This window comes from Chlamydotis macqueenii, chromosome 2 (assembly GCF_036417535.1).
Source record: "Chlamydotis macqueenii isolate bChlMac1 chromosome 2, bChlMac1.mat, whole genome shotgun sequence".
Lineage (NCBI taxonomy): Eukaryota > Metazoa > Chordata > Aves > Otidiformes > Otididae > Chlamydotis > Chlamydotis macqueenii.
In genome coordinates this window covers 53,212,007-53,239,119 of record NC_141557.1, presented here as the reverse complement: position 1 = coordinate 53,239,119, position 27,113 = coordinate 53,212,007, and the positions used below count along the sequence as shown (strand labels likewise).

Genomic DNA, 27,113 nt, shown 5'->3' with positions numbered 1-27,113 from the left:
AGTTAGATCAAGTTGCTCAGGGTTGCATCCAGTCAAGCAAAGCATGCTTGGAGAGTTATGAGCTGGTATTGCATGTGAATAGGAAACTTTCTTTTAAAAAAACAAAAACAACCTGTGGAAAGTCTGTCTGGAGTCTGAAGCTTTTAGCAGTGGATGGTTATATTTGTTTTTTAACCCTAGGAAGTTCATATCTGTTAAGTGATGTTTGCATCATCTTCTGTAACATTACTTTCTGATGGTGCTCATAAGCATAAAGACATGTTATTGTGCTGAAATTGCAGCACAATGCAGCAATTCAGTCCGTGAATGCTACTCAAAAAAATAACTAAAATGCTTAGAGAGATGGGCTTTGTCATATACCGAAGCATTTGGAAATGTGTTTGGCTGTAATCCTTGTACTTAGAGAAGTGAGTGTTTCTTCAAGTATGCTTTGTATTTATAAATGTATGAATGAAAGATGCATCTAAGAATTACTTATTTCTATGAAAAGGGATTGTGTGGCTGTTGAGTATCTGAATGTTGTATCGTTGCAAATATTACCATGGGAATTCATAGAGAACTTTGGAACTCGAGCAGTGTGCTGAAAACCTGAGCGTTACGTGAACAAAACTGCTTGAATGCTTTACTACTGGGTTTAGACTCAAAAGGTCACATCTTGCCCTGCAGACATAGTCTCAGATCAATATTAAAATGCCTAAATGCTGAGATTATAGAGAAGAAACAAAAATATGTTCAGAATTTCCCTGACTTGTTTTCTTGTGTAATTTGAATGAGAGGGAGCCAGTTTAACAATCTCTTTCCATTTGCTTTCCAGATGTTCACTGAGCTTAGTAAGAAAAGGATTTTGACATGGGGTGTGCCTGCAAGTGTGCTTCCAGCTAAGGAAGTGGGCACAGCCTCAGAGTTAGTGTGGCAGTCATGGTGACAAAGCCCTGATGCAGTAGCCTCAAGGCAATGGTGGTGGGGTCTTCAAAGACTGATTTCATGGGAAAATCAGGGCGTAGCATTCTCTTTCAGGATTCTTGTCATCTCACAAACAGAAATTGTTTTTAAAGTCCAAAAGGGATAGTAGGAACCAAAGTTTATTTAATAAAGGATTTACATCTTCAAAGAACCTAAAGATTCCGGAAGGACCTTACATTTTGGAAGTTCAATTCAAGACAGATTTGGTGGGCTCTGTTTTCAGAAGATACAGCACGAGTGAGGGCAAGTTTGGTGTTAGTGCTAGTACTGAAGTCTTTAAATACAGCTAGTTAGTTGTGTGTGGTTTTGAAAAGCCCTAGATCCTATTAATCCAGTAAGAAGTGGCATTTTGAAATCAGAAATCTGTTACTTCAAGGCACCATTAAGATGGTGTTAGAGGTTAATACTTTGCTAAAAAAGCACAAGTGTCTCATTTTTATAGATGAATGCAGGAGAAGAAACTGAAGTAGTGAATAGCTGAAGAAATGGGAGGGAGCCATGATTGGGCAGGAGAGAGGGAGACTTTCATCTCAAAATTCTACTGCAGGTCTGCCAGACCTACTTGAAAAGCCACACATCTTGCAAACATGTGGCCTTTATAGTCACCTAGATACAATTTTATTTAAACTAAAGTGATGTTGAAGCTAAAGTCATCACTTTTACTAGGATTTCAGTTTGTTTTTCATGAACCAGATGTTCCCTGAATGCACACATTTCTTCCCAAGAAGAGTGTACAGCCCTATGCCTCACAAACAAGGAGGCAGAAAAGCCTTCAGGAGGCCTCTTGACATGAGAATTAAAGATTATATTGAGCATACAAAGTTCTCCATGGTGCTTTACTCCAATGCATTAAGGAGTTAGCTTGGAAACAGTGTTCCTGGACACCTACCAGCAGGAAGGTGTATCTCTCCCTCTATGACATAATCACAGAAAAGGATTTTGTTGAATATTCATCCTTTAAATCAGTATTACACTGCATGTGAGAGAACAGTGTGGTCTTGTACTAATTACTTGGACCAAAGCACAGCTAGAATAGTAAAGGAGTACATGGATGTAGGATTTAATTCAAAATCATTTATTTATTGGTCGCTTTTGTTTTAAAAGAATGCAAGTTTTACTGTAAGGCAGTGCAAAATGCTTGCATTTAAATAAACAAACAAAAAAACCCCAACAAAACCAAACCTTGAGTGTTCAGTGAAGGAGACTGCTTATATTCCTAAATGAGCTATGGTTGAAACAGTCAAAAAAGGTAAATAATTTGAACATCTGAATCCTTTAAGGAAAAGGATCTTAACTGAAATTTCCTAATGAAAAATAATGGGGCTTCACGTATTGGCCATTTTTTATAAGTAAAGAGGCTCTGATATTTTAAAATGAAGTAATAATGTAATTAAACAGGCCAGAGGGACTATTTGGCCCAGGATAGAGTAACAGTTGATTTCTCATGGCCTTAATTATTTTCTTGGTTCTTGTATGTGCTTACCAGAAACTGTGGTTGCTATAGCTTGGTATAATTATTTGCAGTAGCGAAAGCAAATGCTTAAGGGTTGGTGTACATGTCTATTGATAGATGCCTCGGCAACTTGTACAATTGTTGGGTGGAGACTGGTTGTGTGGAGAAGATTACAACTTTCCAATTTGTAAGTGGCTAGCCAGCTCAGTTTTGCTCAAACAGAAAATCTCTTATGGGTCAAGATTGGGTGGGGGAAAAGAACATTCTACTTTTTGAGTGCGTATTATGAACTTTAAAACTTCCCAGCCTGAGGATGACTTTCCATTAGCTTCTTTGTTGCCTCCCAAATCCAGTTGCTACCTCCATCCACTGGAAAAAACTAATAAGTCTTCTTACTTCAGGGAAATTAATGTGTATTTAGAACTTGGTTTGGCTTAGTTCGTCATAAGTGGTTTGTACTATAACATTTATTTTTGTATACCCACTATATAAATACATGTTGACCAAGGAGAGAAAGATCTCCTGCCAAATACAGTGGGGATTTGTTCCTAGTAGTATCCAGTAATGTATCTTAGAGTTCAAAATGTGTTATGCTAGAATTCTGCCTGTTCTAAGTTCTGTAATAAAATCACCTGCTGTTATGTGGATGGAGACACCATTTTGTTATAGGAAAATATTCTCAGTAGATTTAATTGCGTCATTGTCTTCAGGACTTCAGGAATAGTCTGCCATAAAACTGCTTCTAAGTTACAAGAAGAGACTAAAAATGTTTAGGATGTTCTGTTCCCAGCTGTGCTACTGACTTGCAGTGAGAATTTGGGTACAGTTCTGTACCTCCGGGTGACTGCGTCTGCACGTCTCTGGCATAAACTTCACCTTTTTAAAGCAGAAAACTGTTTTTGGAAATACTTGTGTTTGAAAAGCTGGTTAAGTATTTGCATATAAATTAGCTTAGTTGGCAGGTATGAGAAAGTAAAAGAGGATTTTTATGGAGCTAAATTATGACCAAATTTAGTAATTTTTGGTTTGCTGTACAAATAATGCCATTCTCTATTTTAAAACATACACACACACACACACCGGTCTCATACAGAGGACAAAGCAACGACAGATCTGGACAGGCTAAAATGCAGTGTCCATACACATAGTGTGGTCCATGTTTGTCAGTGGTACCTTCTCAAGATGAGATCCCTGTGTGCCTTCTTGAGTCAGGTCATGTCTCTGCCAGCAAACTGAGCTGTGCCCAGGACACTTCTAGGCATTGAAGTGACATCTCTACCCTGGTAGGCTGCTGGAACGTCTCTTGGCATGATTTTAGCCTGTGCCAACTACTGCAAACCATTCCCAGGCATGGGTCAGGAGTTAGGATGCTCCTGTCTCGGAGGCCAGGGCAGTTCAATTTACTGGTGCAGCTTGAAGCCTCAGTACCTTGGTATACCTGCCAGCAGCTGGATGGGTAGAAAGTGTGAAGATTAATTGACTTATATGCAGGCACATAGTCTTTGAGAGACTGCAGGAGTCAGCCTATTTGCCATGTTCCAGATGAAACGTCTTGCCACTAAACTCTTTCCTCCTTGGCAGGGTAAGCTCCCAAATTATCTTCTGCATTTATTCTTGCAGAGATCCACTGTGTGCCACCCTTCCTGCTAGTTGCCATTGTTTTCCCTTCGGTTGGGGTGGGATTGCTGAAAGTGATGATTTCCACTCCTCCCTCTGCCATGCCTTCAGTGGTGTCTGTCTTTTGCTCTAGACAAGTTTGGTCAGAGTCAGTGCTGAACTGACAGGGACTAGGTGCTGCTCATGCCAGGACATCTGGAAAGGACCCACCCTGAGCATGTACTGGATTAGGCAGAGTATTGCATTTGCCTGCTTTTTTTTTGTTGTTGAATGGCAATAAAGAGGAAAGATTTACAAGTCTGGAAGAGATTCAGAACTGAACAAGAACAGCAGATGTCCAGATGTATTGTATCTCTGAAATGTTTATAATTGGCAAACTTGCTGAAGTAAGAATGAGTGGAAATCAGTGCCTCTGATTGTATGTGTGTTTCTATATGCACATTCTTAAGCAGTGACAGGTTTGGCCAGTAATTGTCCAACTTGTTCATATCCCTGGTTAACAGTAGAGGAAGAACAATATAACTGAGAATGTGTAAGACATGGTTTAATCCCCAAGTTTATCTTGTGGGCTTCCTAAAAAACAATGGCCAGTATAATATGCTAATATACATGCAAACACACACAGAGAGATATATAGACCTTCATATCTTGGCATATGTGCTAGGGGAGGGCCAGGCTACAGGGTAGTCCTGTGTTAGGTGGTAGGACGTGAATCATCTGATTTAGTTTACAAGTTCTTCAAATAAATAGGTAGAGAAAGGAGAGATGATTACATCAGCATTTGCAAGCTGAACCCTAACTTAAAATCCTGTTGGGTAACTTCTGCAGTTCAGTGTAACAGCATGCGTTTCATTTCCAAACTACTCTGTGGATGGAGAATTGTAATTATAAGAAAGGAGGAGTTCCTGCTTACGCATGGAGCTATAAAAGAAAATTATAATAGACTTAAAAAGCCACAGAGACAGGTGACAGCCTTCAGGAAGCCAGGCTCCATTAGCTATGTTAATATATTTTCATCAGCTATATGAAGGATCAGTAGAGCTTAATTGGACTACCTCACATCTTGAGAGCAGATAATATGATAACATTAGTTCATTCGGCTCAGAGTTCCTCAGTGCCACGAAATCCTTGTCAGTTCAGAGTAGCATTCATAAATACAAAACCACTGAAGTGCGGGTGGATTATAGAAGAGGACTTTCAGGTCTCCTTGGGTGTCTAAATTAGCTAAAGGTAGACATAAATTCCTTATCTGATGATTTGAAAACTTTTTTTTTTGCATTTCCAGCTGACAAGACAGCTGCCACAGCTGTTTTTCATTTGTCATTGTTATTATACTTTTATATTTTTAATTACACAATTGTGTGATGAGTAACAAAGGTTTTGACTCTTGTGTTTAAATGTTTAAGTATCCTGGGTGGAAAAGATTAATCTTATATGATTCCACTTTTAGTAATAGAAATAAGGAGATTTAGAGTAGAAAATGTTCTTAAATATCATTGAAGAACCCTCCTGAGATAATATAATTGAATTATTCTGTAGTCATCCAAAATAAATGGAAAACCATTTAAGACAAGACAGGAAATATATTGAGAAATGTGCTACAGAAATCCATCCTATAAAGGTATTGGGAGATGGGACAATTAACCCGATAGGTCTTTCCCATCTATTGTTCTATGAATTTATAAGGTCTGAAGTCTTGTAAAATGAGAACACTATTTGGATGATTTGAACTGTTAATGATTTAAAAAAGAAAAAATTGCCTCAGCCTGAAAAATGAGTGAGTCAGACTAAAAACCTAATAGAGCTCTGAAAGGCTAGGGGCATATTTCTGTTGCCACCAATTGTAATTCTTCACCCCAGGAGAATATAAGGACAAAAGACTGCATTGTTAAATCCACTCACTGCTGTGAGGAATAACTAATACATATGCTTATTAATTTATGCTTGCCTTCAATAGCTAACATGTTTCATGCCTCATCTTTTCTGAACAGCTGATTTCATTTGGGAGTTCCTATTTGCCTTATAATTGAGAGTCTTCTCTCCTTTTTAGTTTCGTGCTCCAGCCCAGTTTTAGCAATTACTGAAAGCAGGATGCAGCTGAAATAGGGGACAGATGATTGTATTTGGCCTTAGATGGCTTGACAACTGGCAGGGTGCTAGTCATGAGCCATAGGCCCAGAGTCTTCCACTCAATAAAGTGGGTTAATTCCCCTGTAGCCTTCCCCAGCTGGAGAAGTTTGACTTACATGGTTGCACCCTTACTAGTGTAGTGGGAGAATTATTACTGGCCAGATCCTGTTTTATTATACTAATACACTATAAATGAGCATCTGTTTTCTTAGCATGAAGATATGCTCTGATGAAGTCTACATGAGGCTGGAGGAGCTTGCTAGCTAACCTTGGTCCCCTGCACCATGGTAGTGGCATGGCTTTTTGGTTTCATAGCAGGATTCTTTTGAACGCTTATCGCTCCCCTGGTATTCCTGCCTTCATTGTGTGTTCGTTCCACCACTCACTAAGGTTGTTGTGGAAATTATGCATTATTATTTTAGCTAACACATCGGATGAAATCCTGGAAAGTTTTTAACAATATTAATTGCTTTTCTAGTGGGAATTTAAATCAGCCATTTTGCACTTGGCTCAGCAGGATATATGTTCGAACCATTTCCTTTAGTATAGTGAAGCGTAGGATATTGGAGGAGAGTAATTTCTTTTTCTGTGGACAATAGATCTCTAGGTAATATCTTTATTTTGCAGGCAAATTGAAAATTTAAAGATAAAATAAATAAAGGTCTAAAATCAGGCTCCTGAATCTATATAGACCTTTTCCAACCTAAATTATTCTGTGATTCTGTATTTAGGCACATTAATATCTACGTGATTGATTTGTAAAGCTGTAAAATGGGAAATAGTTTCTAGAAAAGGCAGTGAGATCTGCTTACAACTCAGTATTTTTGAAAATTGGATCACATATCCTGGTCCCTAAATAAGGATGTAGGAACCCAACTTTACCAGATAGTATAGTAACAGCCAGATAGCATCAAGATCTAAAAAGTAAAGAATTATTAGACTAACGAACCCCCCTATCCTGCAACCTTTAAATAGAAGTGTTACTAGCATGATCTAATTGCCAAGTCATCCCTGCATATACCCTAGGGGGCGGGGACAACTTACAGGACATCAGTGTAAAGACTGGAATACTGTATTCTTAACCCAGATTATTTTGCATAACCCAAGTCATCCTGCTGAATTACGTGGCGCAGTTTATGAAGTTAAAGGAATGGATCCTTGGTTCCTGAAGGCAAGCTCTACCAGTTAAAGGCCTGATCCAAAGGCTCCTATCCAGAGCATAAAATGCCATACTCTCTGGGGTTCTTTTCAGAATCTCGTTTCTCTGCCTTCTCTTCAAGCGTTGTCCTTCAGCTGTCACTTTCCCTTTTCTGTGAAAGGATAGGCACAACTCTTACTGAAACAGAGTACTGGCAACCTCTCAAAGTCTTGATTGCACGTTTTGGCTACAACCTGAAATTTCCATGTTCTTCTCTGAATTTTGGGAGATTGAATGTCTTGAAATACTTTTTTTTCTTTTCTTTGTTTATTGGATAATTTCCAGTGTTTTCTGGGGCAGGAGTGCCATAAGCGTAGGGGTTTTTTTTTTGTTTTCTCTGTTTCCTGTTCTCTTCCATACTCCCAGAAAAATAAATGTGTTTAATTGTAGATAGCCATTGAAAGAAAGTGAAGCAATTTAGCAAGCCAGGTTTGAAATATCAGATTGCCTTCCTCAGAGCAGAGACCTGTGACCATTAGGCTGAAGCCAGGCTCCTTCTTGTTTGTTTTAGCTCCTAGCAGCCATTCCTTAGCAGTCCACCATCAGCAGGAACCAAAAGGAGAGTATGTTCACCTCCATTATCCAGCACCTTTGTGCTTAGGATGCCTTAGGATTCAGGAACTAGGCATTCATTCTTCCTGCAACAGAGGGCTGTACATTTACCCCTGGCCTTTACCATAAAATATGGAATTTAATTCGTTACCTCTCTTCAAGAGGCAGAGGGGATACAAAGGTACTTACTTTGAGATGTTGCTCTGAGTGCTTGACTAGACACATCCTCTTCCTTATCAACTGGCTCTAGGTCTCTCCTTGCTGTACATTTAATTGCATGCAGATGTGTCCATTTACTCTTTATGATGAGTATGTCTTAACGTAGACTTTAACTTAACCTCTGGAGGACATGGGCAACATCCATCTCTCCTAACCTTTCATTCCTTGGCCTCCCAAGAAGCATTATCTTTTCTACCCAGAAAAGTTGCTAGGCAGAATTTGAGAAAACTGCACTTGCCCAGGATGTTTGGCAGCCTAGTGGGAACCACTATGAAGAAAATTACCTGTAGTTACTGGGTTCTGTGCAGCAGGGGAGAGCGCAGAGAGGAATCATGGACACTGGAAACGCTGAATTTCCTCTATGCTTTGCTGTAGATCTGGTGATGGCAGGAAGTCTGACAGACTCACTGTGCATGCACTTTCCATCAGCTTTGTGTTTGAATAGTAAAGATGCGTCCTAGAAACACTGAGGTTATCCTGACCGTGCTACTGAGAACGCATACACCCGTTTCTCTCCTGGAAATGCCAGACAAAAGTGTGGTGGCCTTGAGATAAGACATGCAGCTGCATTTCTCATTCAGGACAGTTTTTGCCCCTTCCCTGCAACTTGAAATTTTTCTTTTGTGTATTTCATATGTAAAGAAGCTTCCTGACCATCTCTGATACAAGCTGTGAGGTACTTGGTACACTATAAGTGGAATCTAGTAAGAATCAATTCAGCTTCAGTAAAACCACTGTTTAAAATTGCCCCTCTTTGGTTTGGGATAATAGTAACTGCAAAAAGTATTAAGTATTTCCACAATGCAATGGATTATTTTTGTCCTATTTCCCTTTTTCCAGTTCTGGATAATACATACAGCTCATTGCTTACCTTGTTCAATGCTTTTGATATGTGAAGAGCTCTCTAAATCCCTAAAACTGTTATTGTAAAGCTGAAACCGCTTTAAAGATTGCTTAGAGTTATAATTAATGATGAATATTGTAGTAGGGCCTGTGCATATCCAAGGAGTGGACTCTTGCTCTAACAACATGCAATCTTGAGTGAGGTACAGTTTCTGGCCCAAAGAAATCACAGCCCAAGTAGACTAAGTAAGGGCACAGTAACAGAATATATAAGCAGTGTTCACAAATGTTATGATGACTTACAGTGTGTTCACTCCTTAGTTCTTTAGGAGGGATTTGAACAGGCAGGAATTAGTCAACTGGAAAGGCAGAAGAAGCAACGGGATGGGGAAGGGGAGACTCCAGATAGCAGAGAATAAAATCAAATAAGTAGATTGACTGTGAAAAGCTAGAGGATTGAGGCTTTAACAGGCACACAAAAAAGGAGGTGGTGTAGAGTCATGGCAACATCTATCCAGACCAGGGAAATAGTGGAAAATAGCAAAATAATCCATAGATGTCATTAGCCTGCAATGGAAGTGGGCTGCTGAACCAGCTGTGGCTGCATCGATGAGTCCTAGCAGCTGATTGGACTGGAAATCCTTTCTCCCTCCAAACCTAAATGGGTACAAGATCCTCCACAGAAGCAAAGGGTTCACGCCTACACAGTGATGGATCTGGGGACTCATATCCTTATTTCTTTCTCACATTCCCATGCTGTGTAGGAACTTGGGTGTCTATGGCATCATGAAATACTCCCAATGTATTTCAAAGTAGCTTGCTGTCCATTGCATGATATGTTGGAAGAGATACATGCTCAGTAGTTTTAGAAAATTAGATATTTGTTCATTGTTGCTCAAGAACTGCAACTATAGGTTTAGTAACAGATTTCCAGGATAATAATAGGTAGTTACTTAAATGTACTTACAGTACTTTATTCTTTGAAATGTGCAGGTCATATCCTTGATCGCTCTGTTTGCTTTGCCAAGATTTCTGCAATGCAAGCAGGGAAACTTTCAGGCAAGAATATTTTTACAGTTTATTTTTCTTTCTCCTCTGAAGGTCAAACGGTCTTTCCTATATATAGCCACTATGGTGGTTGAGGATTAATTCTGAGGACTTTTGAGACTATACCTCTGAAACCTGGCATGTTTTGAGAGGAATACCTGTGCTGGTTCCTATCTAAGGGCTATTCTTTTCCTTTGGTGTGGTAGTCTTTATTAAAGAGGAAGGGTAAGTTCAGCCCTTGTGTTTAAATCCTCAACAATTTCTACTTCTGAGACAGGGATGGCAAAAGGTGGGAAAGGAAAACAAAGGGCAAAGTAACTAGCCTCAAATGAACTGGCAACCTCCCATCTTTCTTCTTTTTACAACTATGTACAAATGACAGCATAGTTTCATATCTGCTAGTCCAACACCAATTAACTTCATAAAGGTCCACTCCTTTTTGGAGAGCTCTGACAATACAGAAAAAGAAGAGCAAGCTGCCTCCCTAGACAAGAGTTTTCCTGGAGAGGCAAGAACTAGAAATCCCTATGCCTTCTGGGCTTAAGATTCAAAGTCTTTCTCTAGTGCCGATAGAGCGGGGCAGAGCTCTTCAAAAATGTATTAACTTTTCCCGCCCCTGCCCTGCCCCTCCAATTCCTGAGTCTCTCCAACGCTATCTGACCATCATCTGTGTCCTGCACAAATTTGCTCTATTTTTGCATTTAAGATTGAAGTACATTTACTTTGGTGATAAAAGTCATGGAGAAAAAGAGTATATTAAAGGAAGAGACCAGTGGACTGTCAGGTTTCATTTTGGGCATTTGTCTTTTGCATATTTGGTAAACTGAAGAGCGTTACAGCTCTGAAAGAATGAATCCTCCAGCCTGAAGTCTACTCATCTGTTCAGAAAGGTCTCCGTTCTCAACAGCAGGAGAAAGTAACCATGATCTTGACACCATTTAGGTTTCTTGGAGGCCAGGAACATGTTCCTGTCCTCCTCTTTCAGTCACTGGTGCCTGCCTCGTTTAGCCATGACAAGTGTCATAGACATTTGCGTAGACTCCTAGATTTCTCACATAATCCCCTTCTTTTTGCTGCTTAAGTAGCATGCCCATGTCTAGAGGCATGTTGTCCTTTCACAGTTCCTATTTTTATCAATCTGTTATATTTCCTAACTGGTAGTCTTTACCAGAGTTCACAAGATGGGTAGTGATTCCATTATTTGAGGGTATCACTGGTATATAACAACCTGTCTAATTTTCTGTTGTTTGCAGGATAGCAGAAATGTTTCCTACCATCATAAAACCTTTTTAAAAAAGATTTAATTCCTTATCTTTAATATAGGCTAGTGAGTATGTTTGGTGCATAATTTCCTTACTTGCAATCCTTAGGACTGAAAATAGTTTCATACATAGTTTATTTTCTGTTTCATTTTCATGCACATGTTGGGAAGGGAAGTGAGAGTGCCAGAAATATGATGTGAGCAGTAATTTTTGTCAGATGAGAAGTGGGAAAGGATTGAGAAAAACCTCTGACAGAGTCTGGTTTTGGTGAAACTTCTCGTTCAGTTAGAATAGAGTAAAAACGCTTCTGATAAAGATGAGATTTGCATACTCTTGAATTTCCTTAACACCCACACCATATATTCCTGTATCACAGATTTTGGTGGTTTTTTTTTTTATTTCATCCAAGCATGTTCCTTCTTTGAATTTTGATCTTACTTTTTTCATGCTGTAACAGTTGTTTTTCTCTGTTTTTCACAGACTGTTTTTGAGCGGAACTGCCAATCTGATGACTGTGCTGCTGATTTGAAACTTCAGGGTAAACTGTTGCTTTCTAGGTGAGTAGGTGAACTTTTTCTTCTTTTTCTTTCTTACACACTAGTGTGCCATTCATTTTATGTAAGATGGCATTGAAAAATCAAAATACAAACGCAGATACTTTATATCCAGACTAGTAGGATGATGGCAGTTGTATCAGCTTTAGTGCAGAAAGGTCTTGAGATGTACATAGAATCTGAATTCCTGTGGTGGTGGACTCTGTATACAAACAAGGCACATACAAGACACCTTCACCTTCTCAATCACAATAGACAAAACTGGAGGAAAAAAAAAATAGCATAACAGAGAAGGGCAGGGAAAGTTAAGCTGCATACCTAAATGAAGTACCTATGTGGACCATGTTATTTTTCAAAGATGATAAAATACTTTGCCACATGGTATGCAGAAAGGCAGTTTTGTTCAGAAAAAAAAATCATATGAAGGGTTAAAAAAACCCCCTCAGAACATGGCAAATTATGTTCCTCAAATTATCTTGTCTGTTTCTGAACTTGTGTAGTTTTGCTAACTCTCCTGACTGCTCTCCTTTGCCAGATTCTTTTTTTTTAGTAACTTGGGCAGAGGTGTATGATTTCACTTTCTTCTGGGATAATAAACCTCACCAAATAGACCAGAGGTGAAGTTTATGTTCTGTCCCTTGTGACTAGTGATCCTAGAAAAATGCCTATTGTTTTGCCAGGATGTAGTTATTTAATTTTGGGATAAATCAGACTAAAGGTGAACTTAACATCACTTCTGTTTCCCCTTTTTTCAGCGTTTTTAGCACATTTTTAGACATAGAAGTGCTGATGCAAGTTATTTAATTGTGTGCCAGAGATTTTGCTATTTGATGGAGATGCTTTCTGTGAAGTGCTTTGCTTCCAGGTCAGGAAAGAGAGGGGAAGAGATTCCCCTGCTTTAGGGGGAAAAAAAAAAAGGAGAAGAAATAATCAGGAGATATACATACATTTTTTGTAAGTCTACAGCATGCTGTAACTGTGCTTGGAGACAAAACTGAACCAGAGTCAAGTCTGAGAAGTTACGGACTTCTCCAGACACGACTGAAGTCCACAGGAATGTTTTGAAGGATTGGCTGGGAGCAGGGTTAGGTCTCAGGTTGCAGAGTCCAAGCTTTGACTGTGATTAGTCTGGATTTTTGACCTTTCGCTTAATCTTTGTGGAGAGCAAAATCCGTTGAGAGCTGGAGACGTGTCTGTGTGAACTAGGGAAGCCAGTGAGGAATTTTGTCTTGCAGTTGAGGAATAATCAATAAAAAACAAGGGACAAGTCCTAAAATCTTGTCACTCAGTGTATAGTAACCACAGTAGTAAGAGCTGTATTTGCAATTGGAGCATTAGACTTTGTATTTTTACAGCTATTATTTATGTTATCTTGGCAATTGAAAAGCCACAACTGTCAAAAAAGCTTAGGATATTCAAATACAGTTTCTATGTTTGTATAGCAAAATGTTGAATAGATGTGTTCAAGTCTTCTTTATCTAGTGACACTCTGAGGTCCTGTTTGAATTAAACAGAATGTCCTGAAACCCATCAAATCTGCACAGAATGGGTTTTATTTAGCTAAAGGTCTCTGTAAGCTTCAGTTATTAAGAAACAACGCAATGAGTGTCTCCAAAGGAAACAGATTATTTTATTATTATTATTATTGTGTGTAAAACTATAAAAACATGCTGTGGGTTCTAATTTTAGAGGAGTGCCTGTCTTGAAGAATATGGTCATTTTTCCAGCCTTATGTGTTTTGAGCTGAAGAATCATATCAGCATTTTTCTATATTATTACTGTTTATGCTAAGTTTGTGTACAAAGCAATTTTTTTTTTTGTAGAAAGAGCGAAAAAGGTGACTCATTTATTACTATCTGCATTAAATAATTTACTTCATTGTTATCCAGGTTATGGCAATGCCTTTGTCTAAATAGTAATATCTGACTAAATTGGGTGGACTTATTGGAAAGAATGCAATTAGTGACACACAGATACATAGAATTGAAATAAACAGGATGTTGATGGGAAGACAGTGATAAGTGCTGTCTCTCAGATCTACTGCAGCTCTTTGAAGATGTCACTGGACATGTGGATAGGGTGATCTGGTTAAGATCATCTACTTGGGCTTGCAAAAGACTTTTATTAAGATTTGTCACCAAAGGTTCACTAAGAAAGTAAGTTGCCCAGGTCTGAGAGAAATGGTGCCTGAACTTTACTACTAATTAAAAGGTAGTCAGCAGAGAGAAGGAGTAAATAGTTTTCCTGGTGGAGAAAACTCCAGATGTGCTTGGGCTGGGGCCAGTGGTATTCAGCACGTTCATAAATGATCAGGGAAATAATCTGCTAGAAATGGATAGCAAGGTGATAAAGTTTCCTAATCATACTAAACTATTCAGAGCAATGAAAAGAACAAACAAGAAGGTGTGTTTTCATGAAGCATGTGATTAATCTGTGGAATTTACTATTGGGAATGTTATAAATGCTGAGAGTTTACCTGGTAGAAAAATGGCAAATATGAATGCTGAAAGCTGCAGAAATGTACCAGCAAAATAACACTCCGTGCTTGCCTTGTTCTTCTACAGGCCTCTTGCTTTTAGACGTGTTTGGATAGAGGGCTCTCTGCTAGGTGGACTGACTTGGTCTGGCTGTTCTTCCACACTTTTCTTGAATTTGCAGCATGTTAGAGCCAAAAACTGTGCAGAGAGCTATATATTGTAAGGTATAGTTTTGTCCATTGCTGTATATAATACACTTTCAAAGGTGTGCTGCTTGGAGCATATGTGTGCATAGGAAGTTAGCTCAGATTACATTATCATCAAGAGAATTGCTTGCTGAGGTCACTGTTGCTAGCTCAGGAACTGTACAAGCTACTCCAATTTAGAGTTCACCTGGGATGCGTTTGAATCACTAGAATTACCCAGTTAAAAGATTGCACCCAGCTTTGAAGATGCCAAACCCACATATCGAATGACTAATAGGAAAACCAGCCTGTGGTGACAAGAGCAACCAGGTCCGCTCTGATTTTGCTTTTCTTGGGATCCTCCTCCTCTTCTGAAAATGTATTAATCTGCCCGCAAATTGGGAGCACTGTACTTTGATAAATAACAAATAGACAGCCAGGATGTTAATACTCGGTCTAGGAAACGACCAAATATGGCCATTTAACCAAAGTGCTTGAACCAAACGGATCTGCATGCATAACTTTGAAACTTCACTACCATTCTGACTAGATAGGATTGGGTTTGTCTTATTTCCTGTTGTTGAGGTGCTTCTGCACAGGGAAACAATGCTGCTCGGCAAGCTGAAACCTTCCACTGTGAAGCTGGAGAAGAGGGTACAGTACAATTGTTTGAAATTGGGTGATGACAAAGAACCTTAAAGCCTTCTAACTCTATCTGGAAGCTTTTGCAAAGCTTTGGAAAGAGTGAGATGTGGTGGTAATTCCTGTATTCTGGTTTTTTGAATACTTTTGTTCTAGTGAAAAAGTGTCCTTGGAGACTTGGGCTGATGACAAAGGTAACATGCTTACTGGAGTGAAGCAGATTTAGAATGCATTTATTCTGGAAATGAAAAGGTTTGTTTTCAGTTAACGGATGTATCTCTTTGATGCTTGTCCACCTTCATTAGCATCAGTTTGTGAGTAAACCCATCCCAGCTTCTTGTTTTGCAAGATTTTGCAAGATGAAGGAGCCAAACTTCCTGTTTGTGGAAGATGGCATGCGGGGCAAGAGTCATGGACTGTGGCTTGGCAAGTTCAGACTAAAGATTTGGAAGAACCTTCTTGCATAGGCAGTTCGTGCTGCATGGGAAAGAGGTGTGCAGAAACGGTGTGCTTTGCCATCCTGGGTTTCAGGACTTGGCTAGCTAAGGTCCCAGTTGACCTTATCTGTTGTTGGTAATAGTCCTGCATAAAGGAGGATGAGTACGGATTGTACAACCTCTAGAGATCCCTTCCAACCAGTTTTTCTGCAGTTTTCTGACTTGTCTCAAGGTAAATTGTCTCTATAACGAGAGCAAAATTGCCTCAACAAAAACTAGCTCTTCACCAACATGGACGCACCTACCTAGGATGGTTATGGATGTCTTCCAGTGCTGTGACTGGAAACCTGCCTGTGGGACATCTCGCCTCACGCTTACGCCACCTCTGCCAGTGAGAACATGCATCACAGGAGGGGACAGTAATATCGAAGGCTGAACCTGGCAAAGAAAACTGTGCAGATTAAACTTTCTAGGGCAGATATCACGAGGTAGTCTGTAGAAACAGTCGCAATGGTGTGTGCTAGTAGTGCTACAAATGGTCCTTTTAGTGGCTGGCCAGAATTTATTCATAGGAGCATGAGCGTTGTTAGCTACTACAGGTGGCAACTGTAGGGAAAAGGGAGCCATGGAGTGTGCTGGGGACTTGGTGAAGGCAGTGTTGGGAGAAGCTGAAGGAGCAGAAGAGAGCAGTTTCATCTTTCCAGTCATAACTGTTTTCAAATCCATTTTTCTTAAAGAATAAACATGTTAGGTTTTGGCAGCACAGAACAGAGAGACTACTCATCGCCTCCCCTTCAAAGAGTCTCCAGTGTTAAATCTTGCAGCTGTCACAGGAGATAGCAAAGTCTGGCCCTATCCATAGAGTAGTGCCCTGTGTTCAGAGGAGGAGGGAAGGAAAAAGAGATTTCTGAAGGAAGAGAATTGAAAGTATCTTAGTGTAAAGAAAGTATATGTGTATTGCATACGGGTAACTTTAATGACACAACCTGAAACCGTAAGAGAAATAGGAATAGACTATTTTGCAATAAGCTTTATTTTTATGGCCACAGCTTTGGGACAGCAATAGGAAACCAGTTTTCATTTCCAGCAATCCAGTACAGAAAAGCAAAATTCCATCCAAGTGTGTTCTGCTAGCGATTATTTTCAAATATTGTTTAATATTAAAAATACATTTATTACATATCATGCTTCAATGTCTCACTCTGTTTTCTCAGCACAGCAAATGTCTTTTCCATCAGGTTTCTGTAGCAAATAGTACATTTTTATTGAGCCTCTCTGCAGCTACTTGTACTGCATCTGTTTCCTCACGATGTGCTGTGGAAAACCCTGAAGTAGGTGTTCTGTAGGAGATTAGACCTCCCTAGCATTTAAAAATCTGCTAATCCATTCCTCTGGTACTTCATATGGGAGAAAAGCACTCTGGCCTGTTAAGAAGGACCTGAAAGTGCTGAGGGAGCACAGCTGACAGGAACGCCCATCTTGCTTGACCTACCAAGGCAGTTGCAGATCCTGAACTGATGTCTGTCCATCTCATTGGCACTCTGCAAAGGGAACAGCAGTTATCAAGCACTGTTTAGGCTGTAATGGGAACCAAGTGAAAACCATGGAGAAGACATTTGAGTAACAAAGAGGGTGTTTGAAAAAACATAATTTCTTCCAGCTATAATAAACAAGCTAGCTAAAAAGACCAGAGCAGAATGGGTGGTGACTTCCCTGCGAGATGCAGCTAGGAAGGAAATCCTGTATGGCTGTGTAAATATACTGACAGCTTGTGTGTTGCAATGAGTAGAGGAGCTTTACCAAAAACAAACAGCACAGGAAGATGATGTTGCCACATGTCGTGTAGCTGCTGTGTTCCAGTGTGAGCTGTGTGCAGGGTATGTAAATCAGGTTGTAAGCACAAGACTATGAGCCCCCTTGGATATAAAATGCTGTAATAAATACTTCTATAATAAATATTATAGCAACTGAAAATGCTGTAATAAATATTGCTATTCCAGGAGGAAGTCTGTCTTCCATATATTTATGTGACATGAGATTACCCTTCATCCGTCATTAGAAACAGAATTACTCACCCAATGGAGTGCTTCTGAGTGTATTTTTCGCTGTTTGGAATAAGCAGCTTGCATTTATATGTTGGTTTAGAGCATCCTTAACGACCACCATTCATTAGACTCAAATTTATGTTCTTCCCCTACAGACTGGCTGAGGTTCCCATATATACTGCTACAAATTGTTTATTTTGGAAATGTGAAATTGGAAGCAAAAGTCATAGAAAGCCAAACGCATGACAGGTGTCTTTTGCAGAGATTTTCAAAGTTTTTCAGACTGTGGGGGGTTTTTTGAGTTGGAGTCAATTCTTTCAAAAGTTCTCTTGTGAAATTTTGAGAAATGCCCTTTTCCAGTTGAAAGGTCAGGTTTGTGTCTTGGGCCATCTCTGCTTCTGTCGGTCCTTCTGGAATTAGCCAGAGAACATACAAAACCCCAATCTGTCAAAAATTTCATCAAGTTTGAAATGTTTCCATTTTAATGAAATAGTAATATATGAAGAAGTAGTATTTTCCAGATAACTTATTATCATCTCCACAGAAGGTTTGTGGGTTTTTTCCAAATAAATTCCTTCTGTAACTTAGTAAAGGTTTAACATGCTTTCTGCCAGTAATCCTTTTGTTTCTGTGATCTCTGTTATCTTATGCATGGTGCCCTTGATATGCAGGTAAATACATATCTAAACATCACATTTGATAGGCAGGTAAATGATTTGGTGTCATCTTTTTAGGACGTACCTAACCTAGGCCTCACTGAAAAGATAAGGGAGAGTGTGCACTACCACCCCATGGGCCCAACAGCCCTTAAGCCTGCGACTCTGAAGTTTATAAGCATATTATTTGTATTAATGACAAAAGAATAATTTCACATGGGTGACTAGCTATGCAACTGCAAAATGGATTATTTTGCAAGTGCTGTGTATTGATGCAACAAATAATATGCTCATAGACCTCTTAAAATCAGTGGAGGGACTCCCACCGGTTCACTGGGAACATCATTAGACATTAGGCACCTGGATTTTAAAAATGAACCTCAACAGTTTCATATTGATTTGTCAAATCATTACAGAACCTGAGCTGAAGGAATCCAGAAATCATAGATAAAAACATGTGTTCTGACAGCATTATCCAATTTGCTTTTCACCAGCATAAGATGTAACAGCACAGAACATAGTAACAGTGCAGAAAGTGAGTGTCTTCTGAAGGAAGGAGCAACAATACAAAATTTTGTTCAGAAAGACCAAAACTTTTTGGGTGTGTGTCATGAATACAGTAGTGTTCTTGGGTTTTTTTTGTTTTTTTTTTTAAAAAAAAAAAAGTTTTAATTTATCATAGGTTTTTGTAAACCCGTGGAGAAAAGCTGCAAGCCTGTGGTTTAATGTGGGAAGCAAAGCTGTTTCATAAATTTGACCAGGCTCACGCCTCAGCACTTATCTTCCTTTGATCACACAATGGGAATTTGTTTCCAGAGAGGCCTCATGTTTCATGGCATGCCCGTTGCGGTTTTATGCCCCTGAAGTGCATCTTAACAAAACAGTCATGATGAGGAAAAACAATATCCTTTCATTTGGAGCTTAATTACATGCTCTGATAATATCTGTTTTTCCCTTCCTCTTCATTCATAGCAGATGAAGAATTTGTTTTCACTTATTTTATCTTTCTTTGAACAAATACTTCTTTCAAAAATATTTTCAACATTCTGTTTACCCTAGACAGGCTACCCTAAATAGCTGAGCTGCTCAGATGGAGCTAATTTTCTGCTTTACAAAAAAAACAACGAAAGAAGAATGAGCAAATGCTATGGTTTAGCATTTCTACTGCTAAGAAAGTGTTCTTGAGCTTTCGGTCAGGACCTTGTGTGTATAAAGCTGTGTGTACCACCATGGGTATTTCCAGTTCCTAGAACACAAATACAGAGCTGTGACTGATCCCACCGCAGTCATGTGTTGCTCACTGGTTACTTGGTCATACCTCAGTGCTGTCCTAACTCCAGATCTTTTAAAGTACCAAAAGAGTTGTTTCCAAGAAGAAAAGAATGACAAAACACTGGAAGAATGAATATGAGTAGATTGCTTTCAGTTTTCTCAGAAAACCGTGCCAAATTTCACACTGTGATTTAAGTGATTTCATAAATTATGGCACAGTTTGATGTTATTCCAAAGTAATTTTCTTCACTGTAAAGGATGCAGTGAAAATTCTCGTACTATTTCATATATATTAGTACACAAATTTGCCCTTTTTTAATTTTTATAATTCCATTTGGAATTAAGTCTTTTTGATGAATCTAGGAAGCAGAGTTCCAATTTCGAATTTACGTTTGCTTTTATTTGTCTTTTACCTACAGACCATTGCTAGTGTACTGAATGCTGCATTTGTAAGGCACATGGAAAACTTTTTTGTAACTCATCTAGGATCTGATTTGCAGCTTCTTGAAAGGGCTACCCAGCAGAGCCAGCAATTATTCAGGATGTAGAACAAATTGCAGTGGGAGCATTGTCTCAGGAATGAGTGAATGTTTTCCCTTGTTGAGGGTGAATGGGGATGAAGAAATAGTTTCTTGGTTTCCATCTGGTTAGTTATGCTCAGACCTTCGTAAATCTCTCCCTCAATAAATAAATAAGTCCAGTTTGATAGCAGAGGCCAGTACTGTTCCTTTTGAACACATGATGATTGAACCCCTACGGATGGTTATAGAGCCATCAAGTGATGAGTGGTAACAAACCTCAGTAGTTCATATCTCATACAGGAAAACAGATTCCCAATTTCTTATTTTGTAATAACAGGCTACTGATGATCAGTCTGTAAGCCAGTCTTGTCACTTCTTGAGTATTGGTTTTGTTTTGTAAGAATCACTTGGCTGTATCTACTGGGCTAGGATTTTGCTGTTTGTTTTTTAAACTAGACCCTAGAGAGATGATCCTTCATATAGTTTGAATGCATTGCTGAACTAATGTATAACCTAGCCCTCCTTGTGAGCATCCCAACATCAGTATTTTCTGGACCTAAGATAGTTCAAGTTGCCATTTTGTTTCTTGCTATAGCCACCAAAGTAACGAAACAAAAGCTTAACCTCAGGCAGCAGTCATGCATTAGCTACCTCCGGAGGCTGAAGTTCTCGATACTGTGCAGACCACAATGAGAAGCAGATGCACCATTGGTTTGGATTTGCAGAATACATCTTGGCCGATGCATACATGCATGTGTATGTATATATACACACATATACACATACTCTTTTGTGATGCAGCTACATGAACTTTTTCTGCAGTATGTCCTGCAATTACAAAATCTGGTAGGGCTGAGATTCTTCATCGGTCACTAAGTAAATTGTTTAGCTAGTTCTGTGTGAGCTATAGAGGAAATGTGCTGATATGTTATATGTGCTATATGTTATAATGTGCTATATGTTGCTTATGATGTTTGACATATAGACATAACTTACTCCTGACATATAACACCTGCTACTGCAAAACAAATTTTCTGAAGTAACAAACCTGTACTGTTTCTAACATTTCATCATAACTGCTTTTATTGACCACTGAGAGTGATTGCTAGATAGGGCACTGGTCTTTTTCTCCCTCATCAACACTTAGCTGAGTATGCTTTTAAAATTACATATTGGAACCCAGCATCCCAGAAATGGAACAAGCAATTGAAGCTATCTAACAATAGAAGATCTATTTCTGAAGGCATAATTTCTATGGTAAATACGTGATTTGCATGATGACTTTGTTACTGTTTCTAGCAATTAGAACATTATGTCAGAAAGTGCTACTGAATTCATCCTCAACTTTCAGGACCAGATCTATGGGCGAAAATCATCTATTTCAACAGAACTCTCTGAATATTTTCACAAATAGAGAAAATATACAGAAAAAAATTATTTCTTTCATGTCAGGCTGGTACACACAACTTTCAGCTATGTGCCTGGTAGCATTTATCTCGGCCGCGGTTAACTAGGGTTTTTTTTTTTTGTCATTCAGTCTTAGGATGCTGTTTTACACACATTTGCAGGGATAACTTTGTCCTGGGGGCACAGTGCCATTGATTTTAAGGATACTGCTTGTGGTTATAAAAAGTTTTGGTTTGTATGTGTGTCTGAAAGACTGAAAGATTAGATTAGAGCTTCTGTAGATGTTGAGCCTCATCTTGCTTTCATGTGACAGTTTCATAAACCAGAGTAACTCCATTCAAACCAAAAGCTTCTCCCTGGAGTAAACACTGTGTGAAAACAGAGCCACTTTTTCCCCATTGACTCTTCAATTCTGTTTATAAAGGGTTTTGAACATCTGGGTACAATTGAAATTACTGATAATAATAAAAGGCACCAGATTTCTGTAGGGTGATAAGATAAAGGGGTATTTTTGTGTGTATGTTGTGCCCTGCTCTCTCCTTCTTACTTAAAAGTTTGAAAACATAAGTGGCTGGGTGTTATATCTATTGTGTAGTTATGGAGGATTTGTGTAGAGAAACTAGATTTGGGGAAGAGAGAAAAATTTCCAGAGAAGCTTTGAATTTCTGGTAACTAGCTGTAACTAGAAATCACTTTGTTGTTTCAGCAACATAATAAAAAGCAAAAAGGATTTCCTGGAGTAGGGTTTTTTGCCCATTGTTTACTACTCAAATGCATTAATTTTAAAAATTAAAGTTAATGACTTGTGCCATATTCCTGATTTGCGGTGTGTATGGGAACTGAAGCACTAGAGGCAGCAGCTCTGCTCCAGAACAGTACTAGGATGAGCAGTTCCTCCTCCTCAGCCTTGGACTCACTGCAGTAAGCACTTTTTTCATACAGGACATTTGGTCCCTTCCTTTCGGGAAACATTGGCACATTGTTGCTCAGTCTTTATCGGGAGCAATATTGGTATGATATTACTCCCAAACTGTGCTCTGCTGACACAGGAACTTTGTTGGCCTCTCTCTGTTATGTTTTTCCCATCACCTGTATGTCAGCTAAGCTGTTATCATTGACTGCATGAGGTCTCTTAGAGCTTTTGCTAGCATAGACTTCAGTGTCAGAGGGAGAAGGCAGCAGATCAGCTAATGCAGCATAAGCTCTGGTATCTTGAGTGTTTGTCTGGGTCCTTAGTCTAGACTAGCTGTGAACTTTGCAGAGAGAATTGAATGCACACATTATGGCAAGACAGTGTAACCAAGCCTTGTCAAATCCAATAGCTTTTCTCCCTGTGGAGTTGTTTACAATTTTTTCTTGGTTTAGATTTCTTTATGGGTGCGCTACCTCTCAGTTTTGCACCGAAACATCAAATGAATTCCTAGAAGATCAGCTGAGGGTTTCAGCTTTTCATTGGCCCTTGAGGTTTAAGTGTTTGCAAAACTGCCCTCAAAGTTCAGCTGACTCTGGAGCCTGTGATAAAACCCCAACAGGAGAAAGGTTTTCAGGGTTGATGCAAACAGTTTGTGGAAACAAAAGTAATGTTCAAGTATCATAGTTCCTACAAAGACCAACTGCGACGCTGGTTGGTGAAGGTAGAAATCTATTTGGATCTGCCACAGGACCAATGTTGTTTACTCACTTACACCTTTTACTAATTTAAAAGAAAAAGGCGGGACTCCTGTTTAATTTAATCTGATGGAGATGGAGGACAGATTGGACTTCAGTTGTTTGAAGCATTTTTATCCGCATGCAGTCTAACTGACCGTAGCTGTAACTTCCAGTGTCCATCGAGCAGTAGCAGTGATTTATGCATGTAGGTGCCGATTTGCTGTGAGGAAAGAAGTCCCCTAATATAAAAGGGAAAATCGGTGACCCAGACTAACAGGGTGAGTGTGACCCCATCACATTCCTTGCCCTATATATGATCTGCACAGGCTGAGAGGAAGTGCCAAATACTTTTTTTTTTTTTTTTTTTTTTTTTTTTTTAATTCTCTCTACTGCAGGAAATAGAGCAGTATGTCCCTGTGTACCTTTTGGAATGCAGATTATGTCTCCCTTGACCTATGTTAATAAAAACACCAGCATCTTGGAGGGTGGGGAAGTGAAAATTGTAGATCTTTTCAGTTTGCATTTCCCAGCTGTTCTTTCTTCCCTTGCTGACCACAGTGCAATGATATGGCGCAGGCATTAGCGAAGAAAGTTAAAGCATGTGAAAAAGATTATACTTGTTTTGTCCTGGAATTTAGTTTCCTTAATCACTTAAGAGGAAAATGTTAAATGTTTCTGTTTACTTTTGATAGTTAGTACCATGGCCGGTGAATTCAAAACCATTTCAGAAATTTGGAGCCTGGTATTCAGAATTGCTTGTTACCTGCAAGTCTGGGTCGTGTGAATGAAAACTGCAGACACTTAGTACTTCTGAATGTCCAATTTCTTTCCCTTTCTGTGCAGACATTGATAGCTTGACATATTTTGTTCACCTGTACATATGTATGTGCAAATGTGGATGCCTATATATAATGTATATATAAGTCTATAGTTTACCCAGAACTTTTATCCAGTTCATTATTTGTGTGTACTTCCTGATGTAATAAGATGGTGTTCTTCTGTCCAATAGTGATCAAGGTCACTATAATCAAGTGATCTTGACATTTTTTCCCTTCTTTTTTCCTTTTTTTTTTTTTTTAATTTTTTGAGTCTGTGTGTTTATTTTTAGCCTGTCTTTCTTGATGTGGGCACAGTTATGAGGTGCTGAGGATGTTGACCACATTACAGTTCTCATCCAGCAAAATGTAAACTGAAAGCCATTGCTTGATTATGTTTCTTAAATTGTTTGACATACCTTGTCGAGATGAAGGGGTGGCTTTACTTTGTGTTCTTGTTTCTGGCGAGTGACAATGGTTCTTTAGTTATACATTTTCACTTGGCAGCTAGGCTGCTTAATGTGCGGCAGGCGCTAGACGAGGATGGCACCAGCTTGGCAGCAGAGCTGCTCCAGCCCCGCAGTGGGCTGTCCGCACCCCATGATGTTACACTCCCGAGCAGCAAACAGGATCTGGGAGCTCCCCTGTGAGCGAGGAGATTCCTGATCCTCTTCTTGCTGCAAGTGAACCTGATTCATTCCAGATGTACGCAGATTTAATGACTCAGAAAGCTGCTCTCTTAAAATGGGATTTAGAGCACAATCTCATATAACCTCTCAGAGGAAGACCTGAACTCCCCTGTCGGCCTAAAATCAGTGGGGTTTTTCAGAGTTTATTAGTGTGTGAATTTTGTGTAGGAGTAACTTCACTGTGCTCCTAAAAAGTTGATTTTCTTTCTCTGCTGAGGAAAATGTTATCAGTTTCATTTTGGTATGACATGCTTTTAACAGAGGAGTGATAGCTTTAGAAAGGAGTAACATAACCCAATGGTGTTTATTTTGACATTGTTTTTTGTGGGTTTAGTTTTAAATAGGATTTCATTCTGAGTATTTTTTTATTATTGAGTAGGAAGGAGAGTATTCTCTGTTGTCCTGACTTTGTTAAATCTCAAAGTGCTGCTACTACCAATTCAGAGAGGATTCTGTAGTGTGCATTACATTTAGTATCAGCTCTGCATAAGATTAATATCTTGTAATGTTCCTTTGCTTACTGAAGCGATACTTCCAGATTTTGCTATTGGGTTTGATAGATTCTGATTAAGTTTTGAAGTGATTGCAAGAAGTGAGATTATAAAATTCATGACAAATAATTCACAGTAATAAATGGTTGGTTTATTGTTGCTCCTAAATATACACTTTTGATTAGAAAATCCCAGCAGATTGTTTAGTATCTTCGCAATTTGTCTACTTTTCAACAGTAAACTTGAAGCTGGAGCCAGAAGGTTAAATGCTTCCAAGTACTCTCATATAGTTGTGCCATTAATTTGGTATATGAGGAGCAACAACTCACATTCTTTGGACCTCTCAAACTAGTCTTGCAATCGATCCTGCACTGTGTACACTTTTGCAAATGTTTATTTGCACTGATAGTTGACTATGAGAATAACCCATAATGTTTAGAAAGCAAAGTGTCCAGTTATCAGTTAAATTGGTTGGTGTCTGCAGTTGATTGTAAGCGTCAAAAAGCAGGCACGTTTCCTGGAGACTTATATCTGCCTTATAAGAAGCTGTCATTGAACTGAAAGCCATAATTTTGGGCTTAATAAATGAAGTAAGTACAGGAAATAAATATGTCATAAGTATAATGTGTGTTACACAGAAAAGTTAAACTTACAATCTACAGCCATCATCTTTAGAGCCTGAGCATAGATCATCTTACTCTGAACTCTTCATTCACTAGAGCCCCTGGGTGCTTTGGTACAGACCTTTGGAAACCCACATCTAGAAACTCCTTGGCAAACACAGGGAGATGGAGCCCAATGAGCTCTGCCTTTGGAGGTCTGGTATGGCAGTGGTTAGCAGAAGACACTGAAGGGTTTATAAGCAGCAAGTACTTAGAAACCCGGCTTTTACACAGATGCTCTGGCTGAAGTACCATAAGCAAGGCTGGCAGAGGAGAGCTGGTGGCAGTAGAGGGACAGGCTGCCTTTAAACAAGGCTCTCATCCTGCACCCTTCGCAGGAGTACCATGTGCCAACATTTATGTCCCCAGCACAGCCATTCCTTCGTGGAAACTGAGTGAAGGAAAGGTGGTTTGGTTGCCTACAGATTTCTCCATGCCACTGCATGGTGCTATGTGGGAATGTGTCATGCAACAGTGTCTGACAGGGTGGGTGGTGTGAGGGTACGTTTCCTCAGAGGTTCCGTCTTCTGACTGTCAGGATGGCTGTGCCCCAAAGGAGATAATTCGGAGCATCTCTGCTGTGTGGCTGAAGGTCTCTACCCTTTTCTGACCAGCTACTCGGTGTTTTCCCCGTGACACTGTCTCTGTTTCTCCAGGAAGTATGAATGGTCTTAGATTCCAGTTATGATAACTGTAGCCAGTTTGATGGTATTTTGGCTATTTTTGCTTATTTTTACTTTTATACCTGCTGTATTTCAAACCAACTTTTACTGTACTTTTAGTTCCTAGGCCTGCAGATCTGTGCATTGATACTATATTTTCCTGTGATGTATCTTTAGCCTTTATTCTTCCTTGTTAGCTTATCTTCTGGTCAGAATAGTATGATTAAATGTATACCAAATATCAAATAATAAATATGTCTATATGAATATTTATATTTGCCTCTATGTTTATGTGTTAGTAATCTGTGATGCCTTATTACAATATTGTATTAATTCATTATGTATAGCTATTTTCTAAGTTCAACTGCTCTGTTGGTATTCCACTTATAGAAGATGACTCCATCGTATTAGGTCCAGCATAAACACCCAAGGAATGATTTGCCACATTCAGTGGATGTTGGTTATAATTTTCATATATTTTTCCATTTTCACCTGTTTCTGGATTTTATTTGACTTTCTTTTCTGTTTTTTTCTATTCATAGCATAACTCTGTGACAATTTTCAGAAAGTTACTAGAATGTTAGAATAAGTTTGAATTATTCACAGATAAAATTAAATAGCCTGTGTATTTGAATGCAGACACAATATCTTGCACTTGTTGCAC

General features: G+C 39.1%; 1 protein-coding gene across 1 annotated transcript in view; it reads left to right on the top strand.

The window, feature by feature from the left end:
• ITGA9 (integrin subunit alpha 9) overlaps positions 1-27,113 on the top strand; it is a 222,812-nt gene that overhangs the window by 116,918 nt on the left and 78,781 nt on the right. Inside the window, exon 17 of the mRNA XM_086743008.1 lies at positions 11,765-11,841. Within this exon, the coding sequence (XP_086599134.1) occupies positions 11,765-11,841 (77 nt within the window). The remainder of the gene's footprint in view (positions 1-11,764; positions 11,842-27,113) is intronic.